General features: G+C 39.9%; 1 protein-coding gene across 12 annotated transcripts in view; it reads right to left on the bottom strand.

Moving 5' to 3' along the window:
* LOC137423011 (protein phosphatase EYA1) overlaps positions 1 to 20,689 on the bottom strand; it is a 311,146-nt gene that overhangs the window by 169,112 nt on the left and 121,345 nt on the right. For all 12 annotated transcript variants that reach the window (XM_078774783.1, XM_078774780.1, XM_078774785.1 and 9 more), the window contains one exon: positions 14,880 to 14,957. In XM_078774783.1, the coding sequence (XP_078630909.1) occupies positions 14,880 to 14,943 (64 nt within the window). In that variant the 5' untranslated portion in view covers positions 14,944 to 14,957. The remainder of the gene's footprint in view (positions 1 to 14,879; positions 14,958 to 20,689) is intronic.

The raw sequence follows: 20,689 nt of genomic DNA on the forward strand, positions 1-20,689 counted from the left end.
AAGTCAGTGCCAAGTGCCCGGTATAACAAGTGTCCAACTGAATGCTCAGAATTGATCAATGTTCCAAGTTAGTGCCAAGTGCCAAGTATAACAAGTGTCCAACTGAATGCTCAAAATTGGTCAATGTTCCAAGTTAGTGCCAAGTGCCCGGTATAACAAGTGTCCAACTGAATGCTCAGAATTGGTCAATGTTCCAAGTTAGTGCCAAGTGCCCGGTATAACAAGTGTCCAACTGAATGCTCAGAATTGGTCAATGTTCCAAGTTAGTGCCAAGTGCCCGGTATAACAAGTGTCCAACTGAATGCTCAGAATTGGTCAATGTTCCAAGTTAGTGCCAAGTGCCCGGTATAACAAGTGTCCAACTGAATGCTCAGAATTGGTCAATGTTCCAAGTTAGTGCCAAGTGCCCGGTATAACAAGTGTCCAACTGAATGCTCAGAATTGGTCAATGTTCCAAGTTAGTGCCAAGTGCCCGGTATAACAAGTGTCCAACTGAATGCTCAGAATTGGTCAATGTTCCAAGTTAGTGCCAAGTGCCTGGTATAACAAGTGTCCAACTGAATGCTCAGAATTGGTCAATGTTCCAAGTTAGTGCCAAGTGCCCGGTATAACAAGTGTCCAACTGAATGCTCAGAATTGGTCAATGTTCCAAGTTAGTGCCAAGTGCCCGGTATAACAAGTGTCCAACTGAATGCTCAGAATTGGTCAATGTTCCAAGTTAGTGCCAAGTGCCTGGTATAACAAGTGTCCAACTGAATGCTCAGAATTGGTCAATGTCCCAAGTTAGTACCAAGTGCCCGGTATAACAAGTGTCCAACCGAATGCTCAGAATTGGTCAATGTTCCAAGTTAGTGCCAAGTGCCCGGTATAACAAGTGTCCAACTGAATGCTCAGAATTGGTCAATGTTCCAAGTTAGTGCCAAGTGCCCGGTATAACAAGTGTCCAACTGAATGCTCAGAATTGGTCAATGTTCCAAGTTAGTGCCAAGTGCCTGGTATAACAAGTGTCCAACTGAATGCTCAGAATTGGTCAATGTCCCAAGTTAGTGCCAAGTGCCCGGTATAACAAGTGTCCAACCGAATGCTCAGAATTGGTCAATGTCCCAGAGGCATTTTGTGACCCATTGCAATTCTTGAACCATCGGCAGCGTCCCCTCCCAATCAATACCTATCTTATACCTGAACCTGATCCTCCTCAACCCCCACAAGTCAAAGCTATTCATTCTGATCCATCTAAATGTAACTTGCTTCCCTGCTGCGTTGCTTCTTTTGCAGTCGTAGAATTTCTCACGCTAACTTTTACTTGTAGTCAATTAAACCTGGAACACTATACCTGTTTTAGTATCTCCATTTGCTTCTGGCCTCCAATATCACAACAGATGTTCTTTTTTCAATAATGCTGACAACCTCTGTAGCCGAGTGTAAATTGGATCCTGTCGACAGGTTTAACATCCTCATATCCGAAGCCACCTCAAGACAACACCCTGGTAGGTCCTTGCATGAGGACGAAGGCCGTTGTCAATCGAGAATCTTTCAAATATCTTATTTATCTCAACACTGGAACTCTTTTCCTTAAATAATCTGCACAGACTCGTCCACTACTGTCTACACTACAAATCTCCCCTAAAACCCCAACCCCATTACCTTTGCTCTTCCTTGACATTGCCTTACCTTTCTTACCTCTTCTTTATAAAGTGCTTGGATATTTTCAATTCAAATTAAAAACACAGAATATGACTTTGAATGATTAAATATGACCCCATAAACCCTCTAAATGTTTGTGCCCCGTTTTAAAAAAAAATCCTCAGGGAAAGGCTGCGTTCATGTCATCTGGCATTTGTTTTGAGGAAAGGAGCGATGACGTGGAAGATGCATGGGGCTCCGCGTGGGCACCTACAGAAGTCTTACGAATCAAAAGGAAGCACGTCCTAAACCCATGGGCACTGAACGGCCTCACCTGGCAACAACAGCGATGCAAATTCTGCGCACACTGCCGGGATAGGAGCGTGACTCCATGGATAATATCATTAGCAGAATGCTTGCGTGAAATTGCATTACTGTGTGTATCACCAATTCACTTTCGGACCCACATCAGCGGTGTCAAATAATCATTTCACAAAACATAATAATTGCGCCACTGCCGAGATTTTAGTGACTTTGTCTAGGTTTGGGTTTGTCTTGGTCTTAGGTCTTAGGTTCTTAGGTCTTAGGTTCTTAGGTCTTAGGTTCTTAGGTCTTAGGTTCTTAGGTTCATAGGTTCTTAGGTCTTAGGTCTTAGGGTCTTAGGTTCTTAGGTCTTAGGTATTGGGTATTAGGTTTTTGGTTCTTAGATGCTTAGGTTCTTAGGTTATTAGGTGTTAGGTTCTTAGGTCTTAGGTCTTAGGTCTTCAGTTCTTAGATCTTAGATTATTAGGTCTTAGGTCTTAGGTTCTTAGGTCTTAGGTCTTAGGTATTAGGTTTTTGGTTCTTAGGTTCTTAGGTTCTTAGGCTCTTATGTCTTAGGTTCTTAGGTCTTAGGTCTTCAGTTCTTAGGTTTGTCTAGCTTTGTCTAGGTTTTGTTTAGGTCCGTCTTTTTCTAGGTCTAGGTGACTAGGATTTATGCCAGTGTGTTTCACGGTTGAGGAACTTATGGAATACTGAGAGCTTCAGATTTGGTAATCGTGGATCGAGTGACATATCCCCGAGCATCGCAGGGAACGGAACGGCAATTCGCCCGTCCAGTGCCCATAACACAGCGTCACAAATCCTTAAATCGGTGAAGAAACCGCTAACGCTGGAGTGGAAATTCAGGCAGCCGCAGAGAGGAGAGCCTCCCGCAGTCCAAACAACCAACAACAGAGGCTCATGTACTAGTGGAAGTAAATACAGGAAATGATGCGTTACCTCACCAAATCCCTGCGGTAAGCTTCTGAGGATTACCATGAGTACCAGCTGAGCCATTATTCCATGGAAAATCTTTGCGCAAACATCCAAAACACTTGCTCAGCATTTGCTATGTATGTACAAAAAAAATTCATTATTTTTTTTGGGCAGGCGCAGCAAAATTTATTAGACACAGACGACACCGCAAGTCTAAAAACAATGATAGGCAAAAAATATATATTTAACAAACAAATGATGAACCTTACTGTACAATCGGTAATTACATTTTTGCCATTTGCTCAAATGATGATGATCTTAAGGAAAGCTGATTTGGCCTTGCCAAAGAATGTTTGTTACCTTGACAGATACAGATATAATGTTTCGGGTTTTTTTTTGCAAATCTAAGCCAGGTGACGGATTGGGATAGCCAAGTAAACCTCCTGAAACTATTAAATAATCGCGATCTAATTAAAGTCAAAATGGCCGATATTAGGCAACTCTGATGATTTACAAATCAAAGTCAGGGTTATCGGCAAGCTGTCCCATTCGCCGCACGTGCGGCCAATTACAACGAGCCAATTTGTTACGCGCAGGGAAACTGAACTGGTGGGATCAGTGCAGAAGGCCACAGGCTGTAGGTTCTTGTCAGACCGAACTTATCACTCATGTCTGTCTGCTGCACAGGAGCAGGAGCGTGGTGTGGGCACGGCGTAGCACAAACCATTAAAGAAAAACAACAACCATCTGCTTTGGAATTGCTCGGCCTGATTCTCATTCTGAATTTGACAAATGCCGATGAACTCCAATAGGTTGATATATTTCATTGCAAAAGTTACTTATGTTAGACTTTGATGATTGTTTTTTGGCACAACTTCTTGGATATCTGTCTGAAATGATGCAGCCAAAAAACAAACAACCACCTTTCGAGGCCATTTTTCCCTGCAGAGCAGGGGTTGGCCTTTTGGTCCCCTTTTTGAACCAATGTTTTATGGCCGGATGCCCTTCCTGCCGCCAACCCTGTTAATCGCCTCTTGATACACACAGGGAATTACCAGTGAGCTGGTACTCAATTTGCGGACCTCTGAAGGATGAACAGGCTGAGTCAACCCCCCTGGCGTTAATTCAGTGATTTGACCAGGATTGAAACCCAGGATGCTTAGTATCCCAAGCCGGCACCCTAACCGCTAAGCTAACACCGGGTTTCTGAAATTATGCAGCATGTTAGGGAAATAGATTTCAAAAATAAACCTGCATTGAATAACAAAATAGCTAGTGAGTAAGGTAACGTCGACCATTAGTGCCAAATAGATTGATACGATTCGGTCTAAAGGTCTCATAACGGGAAAATGGGAAAAGGAAGACCAGGCAGCCGGAAGAAACTCCTCAATCGTTAAGCGCTGCATTAGACAGGCAATGAGATTACATCAACCCATTGGGACTTTGGAGGTTCTTAAGATTCAGAAAAATTGCTCAACATCATCACCGAGCCAAAACCCAGGGGTAGACACCAATGGATGCACGCGAGTGATGTTAAGGAATAATCAAACTGGGACTCTGGGCTGTGTCAGCGGAAGGAAAACTTTAGGGGGTTTTGTATCATCCTATCGCTATTATTTAATCCTACATTCGTTTTGTGCACTTGGAAGGCAATACCATCTAAAGTTACTCGAGCATGTAAACAAAAGCAACCGAGTTCTGATATAGCGATAAACAGGTTTTTCCAACTTAAGTTATGCAAACAATTGTCTTACATACTATGGATTACCTTTCCTCAAAGAGTAAAGTTACTGCAGCTACTTTTACCCCAAATTCTAATGTTACTGCCACTAACAAATCACCGAGAAGCTCTGCTCAGTTTCCGTGCAAACACTCTGCAGTTTTCAGAGGATGTAATAAAAGACTGAATGGGGACGGCAATGATGAAGTACTTTATACTGACATTTGAAATCCCTGATGAAAGCCACTCTTGAGCCAAAATAGGTTTACAAATAAATTTTCTAAATAACTGAAGTGTTGGTAAAAAAAAATCTCTCAATATTTTTTTTTTTTTAGATTCAATCAAAATAATCTATACGTAAAATAATATAGAAAAAGATCTTTTCAAATCAAGGCAATTACTGCTGATTTGTTTATTAAATGTGAATTTCTTAGAGTTTTACTAAATTGTCAGAGTATTTTTTAGGGCGAATGAAAATAAACCTGTACTGCGGTAATTGGTTACTGCGGTAAGCTCCCTTGGTGCTCCCGAAGTACGCATTGGTGCTGTTAGTTGGTGCAAAATACGCCTGTACGTGTTGGTGCTGTTGGTCGGTGCGAAATATGCATGTACATGTTGGTGCTGCCGAAATACGCATTGGTGCTGTTAGTTGATGCGAAGTACGCCTGTGCACATTGGTTTTGCCAAAATACGTGTTGGTGCTGTTGGTTGGTGCGAAATACGCCTGTATGCATTGGTGCTGCCAAAATACGTGTTGTTGCTGTTGAGAGAAATACACCTGTATGCGTTGGTGCTGCCAAAATACGTGTTGGTGCTGTTGGTTGGTGCGAAATACGCCTGTATGCATTGGTGCTCCCAAAATACGTGTTGGTGCTGTTGGGAGAAATACACCTGTATGCGTTGGTGCTGCGTGTTGTTGGTGCCCTTGGTTGGTGTGAAATACGCCTGTACGTGTTGGTGCTGCCAAAATACGCGTGGTGCTGTTGGTTGGTGAAAAATATGCCTGTACGTGGTGGTGCTGCCAAAATACGTGTTGGTGCTGTTGGTTGGTGCGAAATACGCCTGTACGCATTGGTGCTGCCAAAATACGTGTTGGTGCTATTGGTTGGTGCGAAGTACACCTGTACGCGTTGGTGGTGCCAAAGTACTCGTTGGTGCTGCCGAAGCAGTTTGTTGGCAAGAAATATACTCGATAGTTTGCCTTTGCCTTCCCAGCGTTGCTTGCCCATGCTCTGTCCTCTAAAGTCTAAATGCTGAGCATTAAGCAAGGAAGCAGAACGTACCATTTTAAAAAAAGGTCTTTGGTATGACAGTCGGGGTTCAAATCGACAACCTCTCAGACTGAGCGGACACTCTAGTCTAACCATTACACCATCAAGTATGAATATGAATGAATGATCATTATAAGGCCATTTTTCCCTGCTATAGCGGGGATTAGCCTTGCGGGCCCATGACAATCATGGTTTCCTGTTTGAGGCAATGTTTTTATGGCTGGATGCCCTTCCTGACGCCAAAGTCGCCTCTTACGATGCGCAGGGATACAGTGTACCAATTCTAAACTGGGGTACACACCGGGATCATTCATCCAAGCAAGCTGGTACTCAATTTGCCGACCTCGGAAGGATGAGAGGCTGAGTCAACCCTCGTGGCGTTAATTCAGTGATTGTCTGGGATTCGAACTCAGGATCATAGGATCCCAAGCCTGCACCCTAACCGCTAAGACAACACCAGGCTACACCATCAAGTATGGTAGAGCAAATTAAGGAAATAATAATGATCAATAGTATTTTTTGGAATATTGTAATGAACACTAAATAAAGTCTTGTAAACTCAATGGTTCATTCCTTTAGATCCACTAAAATGTGTACAACTCCAAGAGAGGAAAACACGCGTGGATATCAAACCCAGTTCCATCCAACCAGCCTGGTTGCAGCCTTCATCCCATCCATCAGGCACATACGATCTGCCTCATATTCTTCTTCCTTCAATCCTACTGAGCAAGTTGACTTCTCCAGACTTTGGGTTTCTGTATGCATGATGTGTCCAAAGTATTACAGTTTCTGTTTTAGCATCAGTATTTCTAAAGTACACGGTGGTCCATTTTCTTCAACCACTGGTTTGTTTGTTCTTCTTGTAGTCCATGGAATTTTTAACAATCATATCCAACACCACATTTCAAAACTGTCAACCTACAACTATCGGGGACGCCTCTTTGCAGGGTGGTTGTGCTCCCCAATGTAAGTCGGTGGCCAAATCTTCCCCATTCTTCCCTGCTGCCCAGATTCGTCAGTGCAGTGTGGCCATGGTCAGAGTGCCGATCGGTCCCCATGATGGACTGGCCCTTTCCCTCTTGCTTGTGTCTCTTTTCTCTTTCTCTCTCTCTCTTTTTCTCTCTCTCTGTCTCTCTCTGTCTCTCTCTGTCTCTCTCTCTAACTCAATCCTGGATGTGGGGGTCTCAAGGTCGTTCCTGCAAGATTGAACGACTGTCTCCGTGTCACGGGCTTGTTCGAGAGAACTGTCCAAGGCTATACAACAACAACAACAACAACAACTGTCAATCTTATTTTCTTTATTTTTCACTGTCCACAACTCACATCCATACATTGCAACTGGAAATACCAGAGTATTCACCAGCCTCCTCCTGGTCTAGTCTGGTCACATCTTTGTCATTCCAGATCTTTGTCAATCCGGACATTTCGGTTCAACCCAACGCTAACCTTCTCTTAATTTCTCCTGCACATTCTCCACTCACTTCAATCCGAGAACCCAAGAAGCCGAAACTTCACACGATTTCCACGTCATCGACTCACAATATGAACACATTGATCTGCTCAGTTGACAAGATTTTAGTTTTTTTTTAGGTTGAAATAAAGACCAGCTTTTCACTTTCCCTCTTCACTGTCTGCAGCAGTTTCATCAAGCCCTCTCTCCCCCAACAGAGTAGTTTGAGGCATCTTCCTCCAATCCTGACTCCAGCCTCTATGTCATCCAAGTTAGATTTTTCATCAAAATTATTACAATCACAAATCAGTCAATTCCATCTGGTGATAATTGCATAATAATAAAATTAACACTGTGGCTGGAAGGATGGCCCAGAGGTAGGCACACGAGCTTGGGTTTGAATCTCGGCCCAGCTATAAACTTTCATCCCTGGGGTTTCAGAAACTGGGTGAATCATCAATGTGTGTGCCATCTCCCAGGTGGACATCAAACTAGTTGGAGAACATTAAAAATTTCACTGTTTACTTCATGAGGAGTAGCCAAGCTATCGCCAGCACCATAAACAAATTCCAAATTCTTGCATTAACAGGCCTGACCAGCCAAGCAAAGCTTCCCTAAGCTAACCCCACAAAAATGTGAGAATAATTGTGGCTGTTAAAAAATAATAATAATAACACGAAATATGTCATGCACAGCACGATACTTGCGAAATCCCTAAAATAAGTTGTTGGCCTATGATGACATCAAAATAATTGGTGGATGAATTCATTGACCTGGTATGCAAATCTTGTTAAAATTTAAAGTTCATCAGATGAATATTGAGGATTTTTATAAATTTGGCCTATGTTGACCTTTTGGCCAATGTTGTGCTCAAAAATAGTTGGTGGTTGGTTTCAGTAAGCTGATATGCAAATCCTATTCAGATTTAAAATCAACCAGATGTAAATTGAGGATTTTTTTTTTTTTTAAATCAGAAAGATTTAGAGATTTAAGGAAGATTTTAGAAAAAAAGAAATTTTAGAAACCTTAGGCCTATGTTGACCTTTTGGCCTATTTTGATCTCAAAAATACTTGGTGGTTGAATTTAGTGTCCATATATGCAAATTTTCTTCAAATTTCAAGTTAATCGAATGAAAATTGAGGATTTTAGAAATTTACAAAAGTTTGTGACCTTTGACCTATGTTGACCTATTGAGCTTTTGACTGCAAAAACAATAGGCTTCTTGCTTATGACCAACTCTACAATTTGGTGAGGTTTCGTGAATATCAGTTGAAAATTGTGACCTGTAAGCGACTGACATACAGACAAACAAACATACAAACAGACAGACAGACAGACAAACAGACCAAATAACGCACAAGACCAACCAATATACCTTGAAAAATCTTCGATTTTCGCAAGTAATAATAATAATAATAATAATAATAATAATGATATTAACACACCACTGTCTGCAAGGTGCGCACATACACATACACATGATCCGCCCCTATGACCGCCCCACAGGGAGCGGAAGTTTCTAGTTATTTAAATACCATTGAAGAAAATGAATGTTCCTGTCAAAGAAATGCATCAAAATCAAAATCTCCATGATTATGAATGCTTCAAGTCTTGGTGCATTTAAGTCCACATTTTAACACCCATCCTGGGAGATTACAACTAACTAGAGCACAATGGAACCGTTTGCTTAATGACACTTTGAAGGAAGAAAGAACAAATGTTCTCCAATATATGTAAGCATCTCAACTTGAGTCAGCAGCAAATCAAATTAATTCTCTTTAAAATTAACCAATTTTCGATAAAATTCCAACTTTTAAGCATTTTCACTTTACACAACTTCTCAACTAATTGTGAAGTGTTGATTTTGGAATGTATAGGCCCATTGCCCTGCAAAAAATACGTTTCAGTGTTTATTAAGGTTTTTTTTATTTTTGGTAGTTTGTGAACCTGATGCCATTTGTCACTCAGCGACTCTATGACCCTTCTAGAGAGGAAAAAAAACTTTTGCAATGGTTTTGAAACAGTGAAGCACTTTACAATGTGAAGGATGCTTCAACAGATTGTATAAGCCTCACAAAGTATTTGGAGGATGTAAAAATAAATTGCATTACAAAAATGTGTATCTGATGTGTTGATCTCAAGACACATAAATAATTTATTAAATGCATCCTGTTCAAAAGCTCTGGGTTTATTTAATTTTTAATTGTTAAACACATTTCTTTCGTGTGATATATTACACAAAGACAGGCCTTCATAAATCCATTACAATGACATTAAAATGTTCCTGGAGTGCAGACACCAACAAAGTCAGAAGAACAGATACAGACACAGCAAATGAAAAATGGAGGGTGGGCTTGGTGTGGTCGGTGGGAGTGGTGTGCAGTCCGGGAAAAAATCAGTGGGGGGGAGTTAATGTTGTGTCATGGGGGGAATAAATATGTCCCAATGCATAAATGCCAATTTACAGGAAATTGCACCAAAAATCCCATGTGACAGATATTTATAGTAAATAACACATCCCTACAACACCAAGACCAATTTTATGATAAAGCAACAGTTTGACCCAGAAGTAAAAAAACATAATATTTTTAAAAATCCATTTTATTTCGTTTTAAAAATCCATTATCCATTTAGCCTGAATTGAGGAAGCCAATAAAAAGAAATCCCCCAGTTCTAATATCAACTCTTAAAAAGTTCAGTCAACACTCTGAGAGCGTCCATGGGTGATGCAACTGATTTATGATGATCCTCTAATAGAAAGAACCATAAAGGTGGAAACCAGGTAAACCATAACAATTTCAGTTGAATGTTTATTTGAGAGAAGCCTCCTGATGGACAGGTGGATATATTTAACTGACAAAACGTGAAGGTGAATCGAAAAATATCTGTGCAAAAATAATGAAATTTACACCTTTAAAAAGATGCAATGTAGGTTTAAATAAGCAGTAGTCTGAATTTGCACAATATGGCAAAATGAGTCATAGTCGTTTGGAACGAGGTCCTTTCAACAGTAGATAAGCAGAAGTGCTCGAATTGCATTTTGAAAGTGAAGTGAAATTTGGAAAGATGAGAGAAGGTGACTACATACATATACATATGCATATATATATACAGTATATACACACAAAATTATGCAGAGTATATGTGTATGTATATATATATATATATATATATATATATATATATATATTATATATATATATATATATATATATATATATATATATATATATATATATATATACGTATGTATATACATATATTAGCAGATAACCCGGTTTCACAAAGCTGTTTGTGGGGAATTAATTCCCAATGGAATGTGCAATATTTGGGGAATTTGCTCGGAATGTCCTTTGACAACATAATGGCAGGGAGCCGTGGAAATTCCACGTAATGCAGAATGTGGCTTCAAGGCCTCAACCCCTTTCCTCTTCAAGTCCAACCACAGGTCCGCAACTCCCCATTTGTTCAAGTTATCAACAAAACCCCAGGTCTGCATAATATTAGATATTAACTGTTAAGATTACTGAGGTTTATTGGTGAAGTAAATGGATAACATAATTATACTTTGGACAGTATTGACTGAATAGTTTGTGGTTATATTATTTTTACTTAATTGTGTGAACTAGCCACTCTGAGCCTATACACCACCCCTGTGCGCAAGGCACAAAAATATACGTAACTCAAAATTGTATGAATTCGATATTTATAGACCTCCGCAAACACTGTCGGACACAAGACCTCTTAAATGAGGCATCATTCAGCATTATGCATGAGGTGGTTATGACTTCTTCCCCGTTCAGACACAATCACTCAACTTGTAATTATATAGGTTATTGTTGTTGTTGTTGTTTCATATGCAGCCTATGGCTTCTGGTGGCATAATTTCTGGAAGAGCAGCTGTGCCGCTGAGACAGTACCCCTATTACCAGTAAGCTAGTACATACTCATTTTGCTGACCTCAGAAGGATGACAAGCTGAGTCAACCCACCTGGTGTTATTTATTTCAATGGCATTACAGGGCCTCTAACTCAAGACCCAAATATCTCAATCTGACAAACTGAACCATCAGGCCAACACCAGACGTTATATATATATATATAGTATACAGTATATGTGTATATACAGTCAGTACAGAAAGTATTTACACCCCTTGTCTTTTTCACATTTTGTTGTGTTGCAGCCTGAATTTAAAATGGATTAAATTGGAAAAAAAATTGTCACTGACCTACACAAAATACCACATAATGACAAACTGAAAATGTTTTAGAAATTTTACAAATCTATGGAAAATGAAATACAGAAATATCTAATTTTCATAAGTATTCAGTCCCCTGAGTCAATCTTACTAGAATTCACCAAATGTCTGTCTGTCTGTCTGTCTGTCTGTCCGTCCGTTTGAATGTACCGTAAAAACTGCTCAACCGATCGCAACTATATTTTGGGTGGGTAATCCTGGGATCTCCAGGAGTAAAATAGGCTATTTAGTTTTCCCAATTTCAGCTTTGGTCTCCAGCATTCTCAGGTTTGGCCTCCCGCATAACATTCGCGTTCGCATAACGTTCATTGTGACGATGTTTTCATTGTGACGATGTTGTTTTCCTGGGTGCCGCACAAACGGCTGCACCGATCGCTGCACGGCTGCACTGATCGAACTTGGTGACTTTGGACAAAGACCTGTTATAAGGACACGGGTTGAATCCCTGCTTGAGAGAATTCGAACCCCCTCGCTCCTCGCCATCACGGCCGTCTCTCCAACTTACAATCCCACGAGATATGCGGAAAGGACGACCCAAAACCAATATAAACATCATTAAACATCATTCGTATATAAACATCATTAAAAGTAAATAATGACCTCGGCCAAAGTTCAAACGACATTTAATCTCGACATGAGAGAATTCCACATAGCTATTTGGGTGGTGTATATGCTAACAGATCTCTGTCTCCGTCGATCTTGCCAAGGCTGTAACAGCTATCGGCTCAAAATCCTTTTAACTGTTGATTTGGTACAGTTAAACGTATCGGGAATTTGGTACACGTATCGGGAGTACATACGACATAGCGATTGTGAATGTGACAGCTCTGAAGCACCTTTCGCTTGGCATCACAGTGACGGTGAGCACCAATCTGGCGGCTGTAAGATTAAAATCTGGCTTCAAGCCCCCTCACCACCCAAAGCCTTCAACCAGACATATTAACACGCTCCTCCCCCTTCAATCCCGTTCTTCAAAGCAAAGCGGTAAAAATTGTTGCATCACCATTATATATGACGAGCAACGGTACCCGCCCTAAAGGCGGGGCTTCAATTGGGAGGCGCGATTTATTTTAACATCCGTTAAATATCACACGCAAATCATCAAAATCTAAACAGTATTTTTAGAATTTCAATTTAAAAAACCACATCACTGTGATTTGATGATTTGCATGTGATATGATTTAATGAATGTTTATATGAATCGTTTAAAATAAAAAAAGCCTTCAATTTCTGATATTTTGCCTTTTTCATTTGGGCCTCCCAATTGAAACCCCGCCCGTAGGGTGGGTACCGTTGCTAGTACTTTGTAAAAGCGCCTTTAGAAGAGATTACTGCTTTGAGTCTTCTTGGGTATGTCTGTATTAGCATTGCACATCTGGATTTGAAGAGTTTCTCCCATTTTTCCTTGCAGATTTGCTCAAGCTCTGTCAGGTTGGATGGGAATGCATTGGTGAACAGCAATCTTCAAGTCTTTCCACAGATTCTCAATGGGGTTTAAGTCTGGGCTTTGGCTGGGCCACTCATGGACTTTCATGTTCTTCTTCTGAAACCATTTCAATGACTTTCATGTTCTTCTTCTGAAACAATTCCAGTGTTGCTTTGGCTGCATCCTTGGGGATCAATGTTCTGTTGGAATGTAAATCTTCACTGCAGTCTAAGGTCTTTTGCACTCTGAAGCAGATTCTCCTCAAGGATTTGCCTGTATTTGGCTCCATTTATTGTTTCCTCTTGACTTACAAGTCTCCCAGTCCTTGCCACTGAAAAGCATCCCCATCGCATGATTCTGCCACCGACATGCTTCACGGTAAGGATGGTGTTAGATGGGTGATGAGCTGTGCTCGGTTTTCACCAGATGTAGCACTTTGCATTCAGGCCAAAGAGTTCAATTTTCATCTCATCAGACCACAGAATATTTGCCTCATTGTGAAGTGCTGCAGAGACTGTTGTCCAGCAGGTTCCAGCAGGTTCTCCAATCTCAGCCAAGGAACTCTGTAGTTCTGTCAGAGTGGTCATTGGGTTATTGGTCACCTCACTGACCAAGACCCTTCTTGCTTGGTTTCTCAATTTGGTCAGACAGTCACCTCCAGAAATTTATGGAGTTTCCACTTTGACATTATGGGGAATTATGTGAAGATCAATGACAATAAATCTCCATTCAATCCATTTTAAATTCAGGCTGTAACAACAAAATGTGAAAAACGTCAAGGAGTGTGAATACTTTCTGAAGACACTGTATTTGTATGTATGTATATATATATATATATATATATATATATATATATATATATATATATATATATATATATATATATATATGTATATACTCCTAACTTTATGGAGCTGCAAGGCACAGATCGGGTCCCATAACAGCTGAAGCTCCACGAAATGTGAGCACAACAATGGCCGTCTGCCACACAGGCAACATTGCCTCTGCCTCGCTGCACATTCTGAAACAGCTCTGTATATATTTGATGAAGTGGATTGGGCTGGCATTTTGCAAGCATCTAAATAAATCAAGAATGAGTGATCAGAATGAGCATTTTATTTGACAGTTTAGAGGTATAGTAATTTGTAATGTAAATGCAGTATATCAAAACATGTTTACACTCTAGTGGTTTGCTAGGCAATGCTAAGAGGTGGAGTTTATGATTCCAAGTTGAAGACAAACGTTAAGGGGTGGATCTGGAACTTGTAAACCGAAGTGGAAAACAAACATTGATTGTCATATTATTGGCACTGTTTCCACGTCAGTTTACAGTGCCATTTTGAGTTATCTTCATGGGAAATTAGCATGACATGATCTTGCATGGGCACGATTGCTCCCAAAAGAAGCTGGTGTTTCTCGGTTTTATGGTGATTTGATTAGAGAAGTGTCTGTGGGTTTTTGTGTTTTTTTATGGTGAGTAGACAGTGTAGAATAGTAAATGTTAGGGTGCATATTTTATGAATTGTATGTTTACTCATATAAAGGCAGAGCTCTTTTTCAGACAGTTTAGTTATAACTAACATTCGGAACATTTATGGGTGGATAGTTGTTTTGGTATTACTATAAAGTGGGTGGAATATGATTAAAAAATGGGAGAAATACGAAAAATTAAAAATGCAAAAAGTAAAGAAGCTAGGATGATAGTACAGAGAGAAAGGAGCTTACGGAAGTGTGGGAGGAATGGAGAAAGAAAGGGAAATATGGTTCGGAGGAGATCTGAATAAGCGGAAGGAGGGGGAAGTAAGGGGCATGCATGAAGCATAAGGGCAGAAAGAACAATGGGATGAGGCAGCGAGACCTCTAAAACCTGTCACGTTTGCGTAATTGCAATCACCTGTAGGGACATAGTTGCAGAAGGGTGCCTCACCCGCAGCACTGTCCACCTCTGTCCTACTCATTCGCTCTGCTGGACCTGCACCCAGGAAGAGAGCGAGGGTCAAACAGAATCAACTACAGTGAACCAGCGGTGAGAGTGGAGGGGAATATGAACAGAAGCAAAAGGCAAAAGAGAATAACCTCTTCTTAGATCACTAAATAAAACAACTTCTAAGGAGAATTGCGCAAAACTTAATTTCAAGCGTCAGTCTATTCTTGATTTAAGGCGGCATTGTCGTAAATTTAAAACTTGCTTAAATTGCAGCACACATCACTAGACAGCCTTAAATGTTAGCAAGGAAAAAGCAATGTTGGAGGAAGAGCTAGGCAGAAAATGCAAGGCATGGGAGAGAAAGCAAAACTGGAAAAAAGAGCGAAGCTGTAATAAAGATTGAGCCTAATAGGAGAATAAAGAGTAAGATAGAGCAGGCAAAGCAAAGTAGAAAGATCATGTGAAAATGTAAGAGATTGAGGTGGAAGTTGTAAGAAGCAGTTTGACTTCGAGTGACCTTGAAGTATTTCATTTGACCTCTTGCTTAGAAAAACCAAGACCGTTGGAAGAGCAGAAAGGGTATAAAGTAGAAAAGCAGTGAAAGTAAGGCAAATAAGAAAAAGCTGGCCAATGTCACAAGAAAAATAAGGCACACAGCGAGGCAATTTTACACGTGATGATATGCCAGAACCATATAACTCCACCACTTTCACATGCTGTAGGTCATGTACATTATACAAGTAGAACAACACCCGGTAGAGCACATAGATCCACCAGGTAGAACAGTTTACGTTTTGTATCCCACTGATAGGCCGGATCTGGATTTGAACCTGAACCAAAATCGAATCGGCTTGTTCTTGTCACTTACCCAACTCATACACCTAGTTTTGTTATTGCTCGTCCACAACTTGTTGAGATATCATGCTCTATATAGATTTTGGTCCTCTCTCTCAATTGTGAATAATCACTTTTAGAATCCTTGCTCACCAAAATCTAAACAATTAATCTTTGTCAAACACGCAACATGTCCACCAAGTTTCTTCCAATACCGTCGACAACTTTTTAAGATATCGTGTTATACTGTACATCGTTTTTGGCCCCATCTCTTAATGATGAAGAATCACTTTAAAATTTCCAGCATCCGGATCCGGATCTTCACCAAAATCTCATCAATCCGTCCTTGTCACATTCCCAATCTGTCCACAAAATTTCGTCAGAATCCATCCACAAGTTTTTGAGATCTTCTGCTCACAGACAGACAGACAAACAAACAGACATAGACAGAGGTGAAAACATAACCACCGTCCACCTTCGGTGGCGGAGATCATTAATTCCTAGAAGGAACTTTGGCTAGGTTCTAGCATCTATATAATAATAGCGTAAGGACTCGACTTTGTTATCCCTTTTACGCCGCACCCAGTGACCCGATGCCCACGGCACTAATGGATTTACGATCTACGAACCGCGCTCTTTGTTTATCACATACAGCCATACTCGAAAAATCTGAATTAGCCGATGTTGGGGCCCAAAAGCATCCGATTAACTGCCGATACGACGCCATCTTACGACGCCATCGTATTGGTGTCTCCTGGGCGAAGGCGAAGCAAGCCGTCCGCTGATTGGACAGGCGAAGGCGAAAGCAAGCCGTCCGCTGATTGGAAAATCCAGAGCATGCATTTGTGCCGGTGTCGGCGATCGTTGTTCATATACACACTCTTCATTCTCATCTTTCTTCCTAACTCTTACTCGGACAAGCAAATCCCCTATGCCATCCATAATGGTACACTCGATCCATACACCACATCCTCCCTTCCGTGGATGTTCCACGGGTTTCGGCTAGTATACAGTAATCGTCGTGTCTTTGCAAAATATATCTAGAACATAGTATATATGCATAAATTGCAAATGCATCCCAGCACCATTTTAAAACTTAAGACAAGACACAGGTGACCATCAGAGATGGGGAGAGTAAATTCGTATTCAATGACTTTTAGGAATCATCCAAAAATGATTCAAAGAAATTTATACTTTTTCACACATGACTGAGATCATGAAAACCTCTTATGTCAGAATTTGATGTTTTATTTTCAATATGTACTACAGTTGTTACCCTCATCTGAGGAGAGGAGAGGGTATTGCATTTGAGTCCGTTTGTTACTTGGCAAAATAAATAAATAATAATTTGCAAGTATGTTGATCACTCACTCCGGTTTGTGTGTTTGTTTGTGTGTTTGTTTGTGTTTGTGTGTTTGTCTGTCTGCTCACTTATACTTGCCTGCAGGTCACAATTTGAAACCAATCTTCACGAAACTTCACCAAATGGTAGAGTTCGTGGTCCGATAAAATCCTATATATTTTTGAGGTCAAAAGGTCAAAAGGTCAACATAGGCCAAATGTCAACCACTTTTTTTCAAATTTCTAAAATCCTCAATTTTCATCCGATTGACTTGAAATTTGAATAGGATTTTCATATCAGTTAACTGAATTCAACCAACAACTATGTTTGAGGTAAACATAAGTCATAAGGACAACATAGGCCAAAAGGTAAACATAGGCCAAAGGTCAACCACATTTTTTCCGATTTCTAAAGTAGTCAATTTTCATCCGATTGACTTGAAATTTGAATAGGATTTGCATATCCGCTTACCAAAATAACCACCAACTATTCTTAAGGTCAACATAGGCCAAAAGTTCAACATAGCCCAAATTTCTAAAATTGTCACAATTTTCATCCGATTAACTTAAATTTAGAAGACGATTTGCATATCAGGTCACATAATTCAACCACCAATTATTTGTGAGGTCAAAAGGATGCTCTACCGAGTGCCATTCCACTTTGTTCTCTTTTGCCAAGTGTCGCTCTATGAGTGATTTTTCATTTGTTTGTTTGTTTGTCCCTACAGAATAAATATGGTTTTCTCTGCAACCGTTGGTCAGATTGACAGGAAATTTTCACCATAGGTGCAACTTCACCTATATAATTTTTTATGATTATTATGATGTCATATGTCACGTGGTATGTGCGCCATCTTGGAAAAAACGGAAAAAAATTGCACCTCTATAACTCCGAAAGCGCTGCATAGAAAAAATTGAGACATGGCTCATTGTAAAGAACTCCCCATGGGGAATAATATATGTTAATGATGATGTCATAGGTGCTTCCATTATGACATCATAATTCGACAAATACAAAACTTCATTCGTTCAAGATGAAATTTCTTGAGTGTCATCTCGGGATAAATTGGTGGAGAAAAACAATAATGATGACGTCATCCGTCACGTGGTTCGGCCGCCATATTTGTTTTAACACAAAAGCCTTAAAACCACTGAAAAACACGTCCTGGCGAGTGTTTGTAATTTCTGATTGCTCTTTCTAGTTATTAACTTGCAAAATGCATGCTATGCACACCATTGGGTATTTCACATGTTTAAGAGGATGCACAAAAATGAATGACAATCTCATTTCTGAAGCTTGAGTTTAACCTTCAACCAGACATTGATGTGTTTTTAACCTCTAAAGTCTAAAAGGATGATGAACAATTGTTGACACCCTAACACCAGTGGACAACATTGAAAATCCTCAGTTAGTGAAAATCCTGTCTCTTATATGATGTCGCTCAGTGAAAACAGATCCACTAAAACTGTGGTGTACAACACTAAGCACAATCAACTTCAGAAGGGACGTTAGACTTCAGAAGGTTGTCCTTTTGGCAATGCAGATGCAAAGCTCAAATGATATCTTACACAAATGTATGTACGTCTTGGTGCAGTTTACATATTCCCTGTTTGAGCTGAGTGAGGGTTTTATAACTTTTGTCTCAATAATAACTAATAATAATATTAATAAATAATAACTTCCCTGTCTGTGACCACCTCAATGGCCTAATTAACTTAAATTGCTGAGTCAGCAAAAAAAATCAGACAATTGTATTTATTGTTATTATTACGACATAAATTATGTCACTGGTCAACAAAGAAGAAGTTAAAACATTTAGGATCAAATTACTTGTCAAAAACATCATTTGTTAGTGATCTTTTGTGATTTTTTTAGTTTAGTAATATTGTTATTGATATTTTTAGTGATATTTAAGTGATTTTTTAGTGAATTTTTAGTGATTTTTAGTGATTTTTTAGTGATATTTTTGTGATATTTTACTGTGGTAATATTAATAGTGATATTTTTAGTGATTTTTAGTAATATTGTTACGTTTATGGGGGGTAGGTAATGGAATACCTTAGGGCCAGGTAGGATTGAATAGGTAGTGTGATCCGACCGTTGTGAAGAAGAAGAAACCTCCATGTACCTAAGTAGGGAATCCATTAGGCTGCATGTCGCATAAGTGTATGATTCTCTCCATGAAAGGGGTGGGGCTATGTTAATTAGGAAGGAGTTAAGGGTAAATCCCTGTATGTAAATGCCTCTGTGATTTTTCCTTTGTTCCTTATGACACTGCACTACACATACTACCAGCCAAGCGATCGAAACCATAATTAATAACACCATATAAAAGTAACCGGAACTAGGACATTTGAATACCGCTGGCGCAGCCAGCCGCCACATCGCAACACCAAGCGTAGGGGCCATGGGGCCTTGCCCCGATGGGTGGTGATTGGTCCGGTATTTTTGAGCGATGAGATGGACTCTTTGATTTGAGCACGCGTGGACGTCATTGGATGACGTGGAAGACCGGGGAACAAAGACTGAGTCCCGGCATTTTCCCTCTCTCGCATTGGGACATCGATAGCATGCAGTCACGGTTTTATCCTCTTGCACTGGGATTCTCAGTACGAGCAGTTGCAGTTCGTAAGCCCTGGCGGCATGTGCGAGCAGACGCATCATCATTTCCTGATTTGTTGGTGCTGACTTCATGACGGCTGGGTGCGCCTGAGAGACATCGGTGCTGTATGGTGCGGACGACGAGGACAGAGCTCGTCCTGCTCACTTCGCGCTCAGTTGTTGGCAGTGAACAGACTTTGTGCCAAGGCGTGTGTTTTCCCATGCAGGGACTCGGGGATCCGTTCGAGGACCGACAGGGTCCAGGAGCCGCTCAAAGCTGAACACACACTACACATTATTTTCCAGTTATTTTTCCCCTTATGTTGTATATGAGTCCGTATGGGCGCGCTCTATTTCGGATTTTGGTTTTACCATGCATTACTTGTCCTTCCCATTATTTTGATTAAATCCCTTTATTGTTGAACCTTCATTCCTTGTCCTGTCCCATTTAATTGTTGGTGGTTCGGAAAACCCCAATGCCCTGGCTGGTTTATTTTAGTGATATTATTAGTAATATTTTTAGTGATATATTTTGTGATTTTTAGTGATATTTTTGTGATATTTTTAGTGATCTTTTTGTGATATTTTTATTGATATTTTAGTAAGATTTTTTTGTGATATTAGTGATATTTTTAGTTATATTAGTGATATTTTTAGTGATACCCTTAGTAAGATTTTTAGTGATAGTGATATTTTTAGTGATACTTTTAGTAAGATTTTTAATGATAGATATTTTTAGATATTTTTAGTAATAATTTTAGTGAGATTTTAGTAAGATTTTAGTGATCTTTTTAGTGATCTTTTTAGTGATCCTCTTAGTGATATTTTTAGTTATTTTTAGTCATCTTTTTAGTGATATTTTTAGTGATCTTGTTAGTCATATTTTTAGTGATAGTTTTAGTAAGATTTTTAGGAAGAATTATAGTGATTTTTAGTGATATTTTCTGTTATTTCCCTCTCTGATCTGTCCAGCCTGGGTTTGAATCCCAGCCCAATGATA

The sequence above is a fragment of the Myxine glutinosa genome, chromosome 3 (genome assembly GCF_964187855.1).
Source record: "Myxine glutinosa chromosome 3, kmMyxGlut1.1, whole genome shotgun sequence".
NCBI classification, from domain to species: domain Eukaryota; kingdom Metazoa; phylum Chordata; class Myxini; order Myxiniformes; family Myxinidae; genus Myxine; species Myxine glutinosa.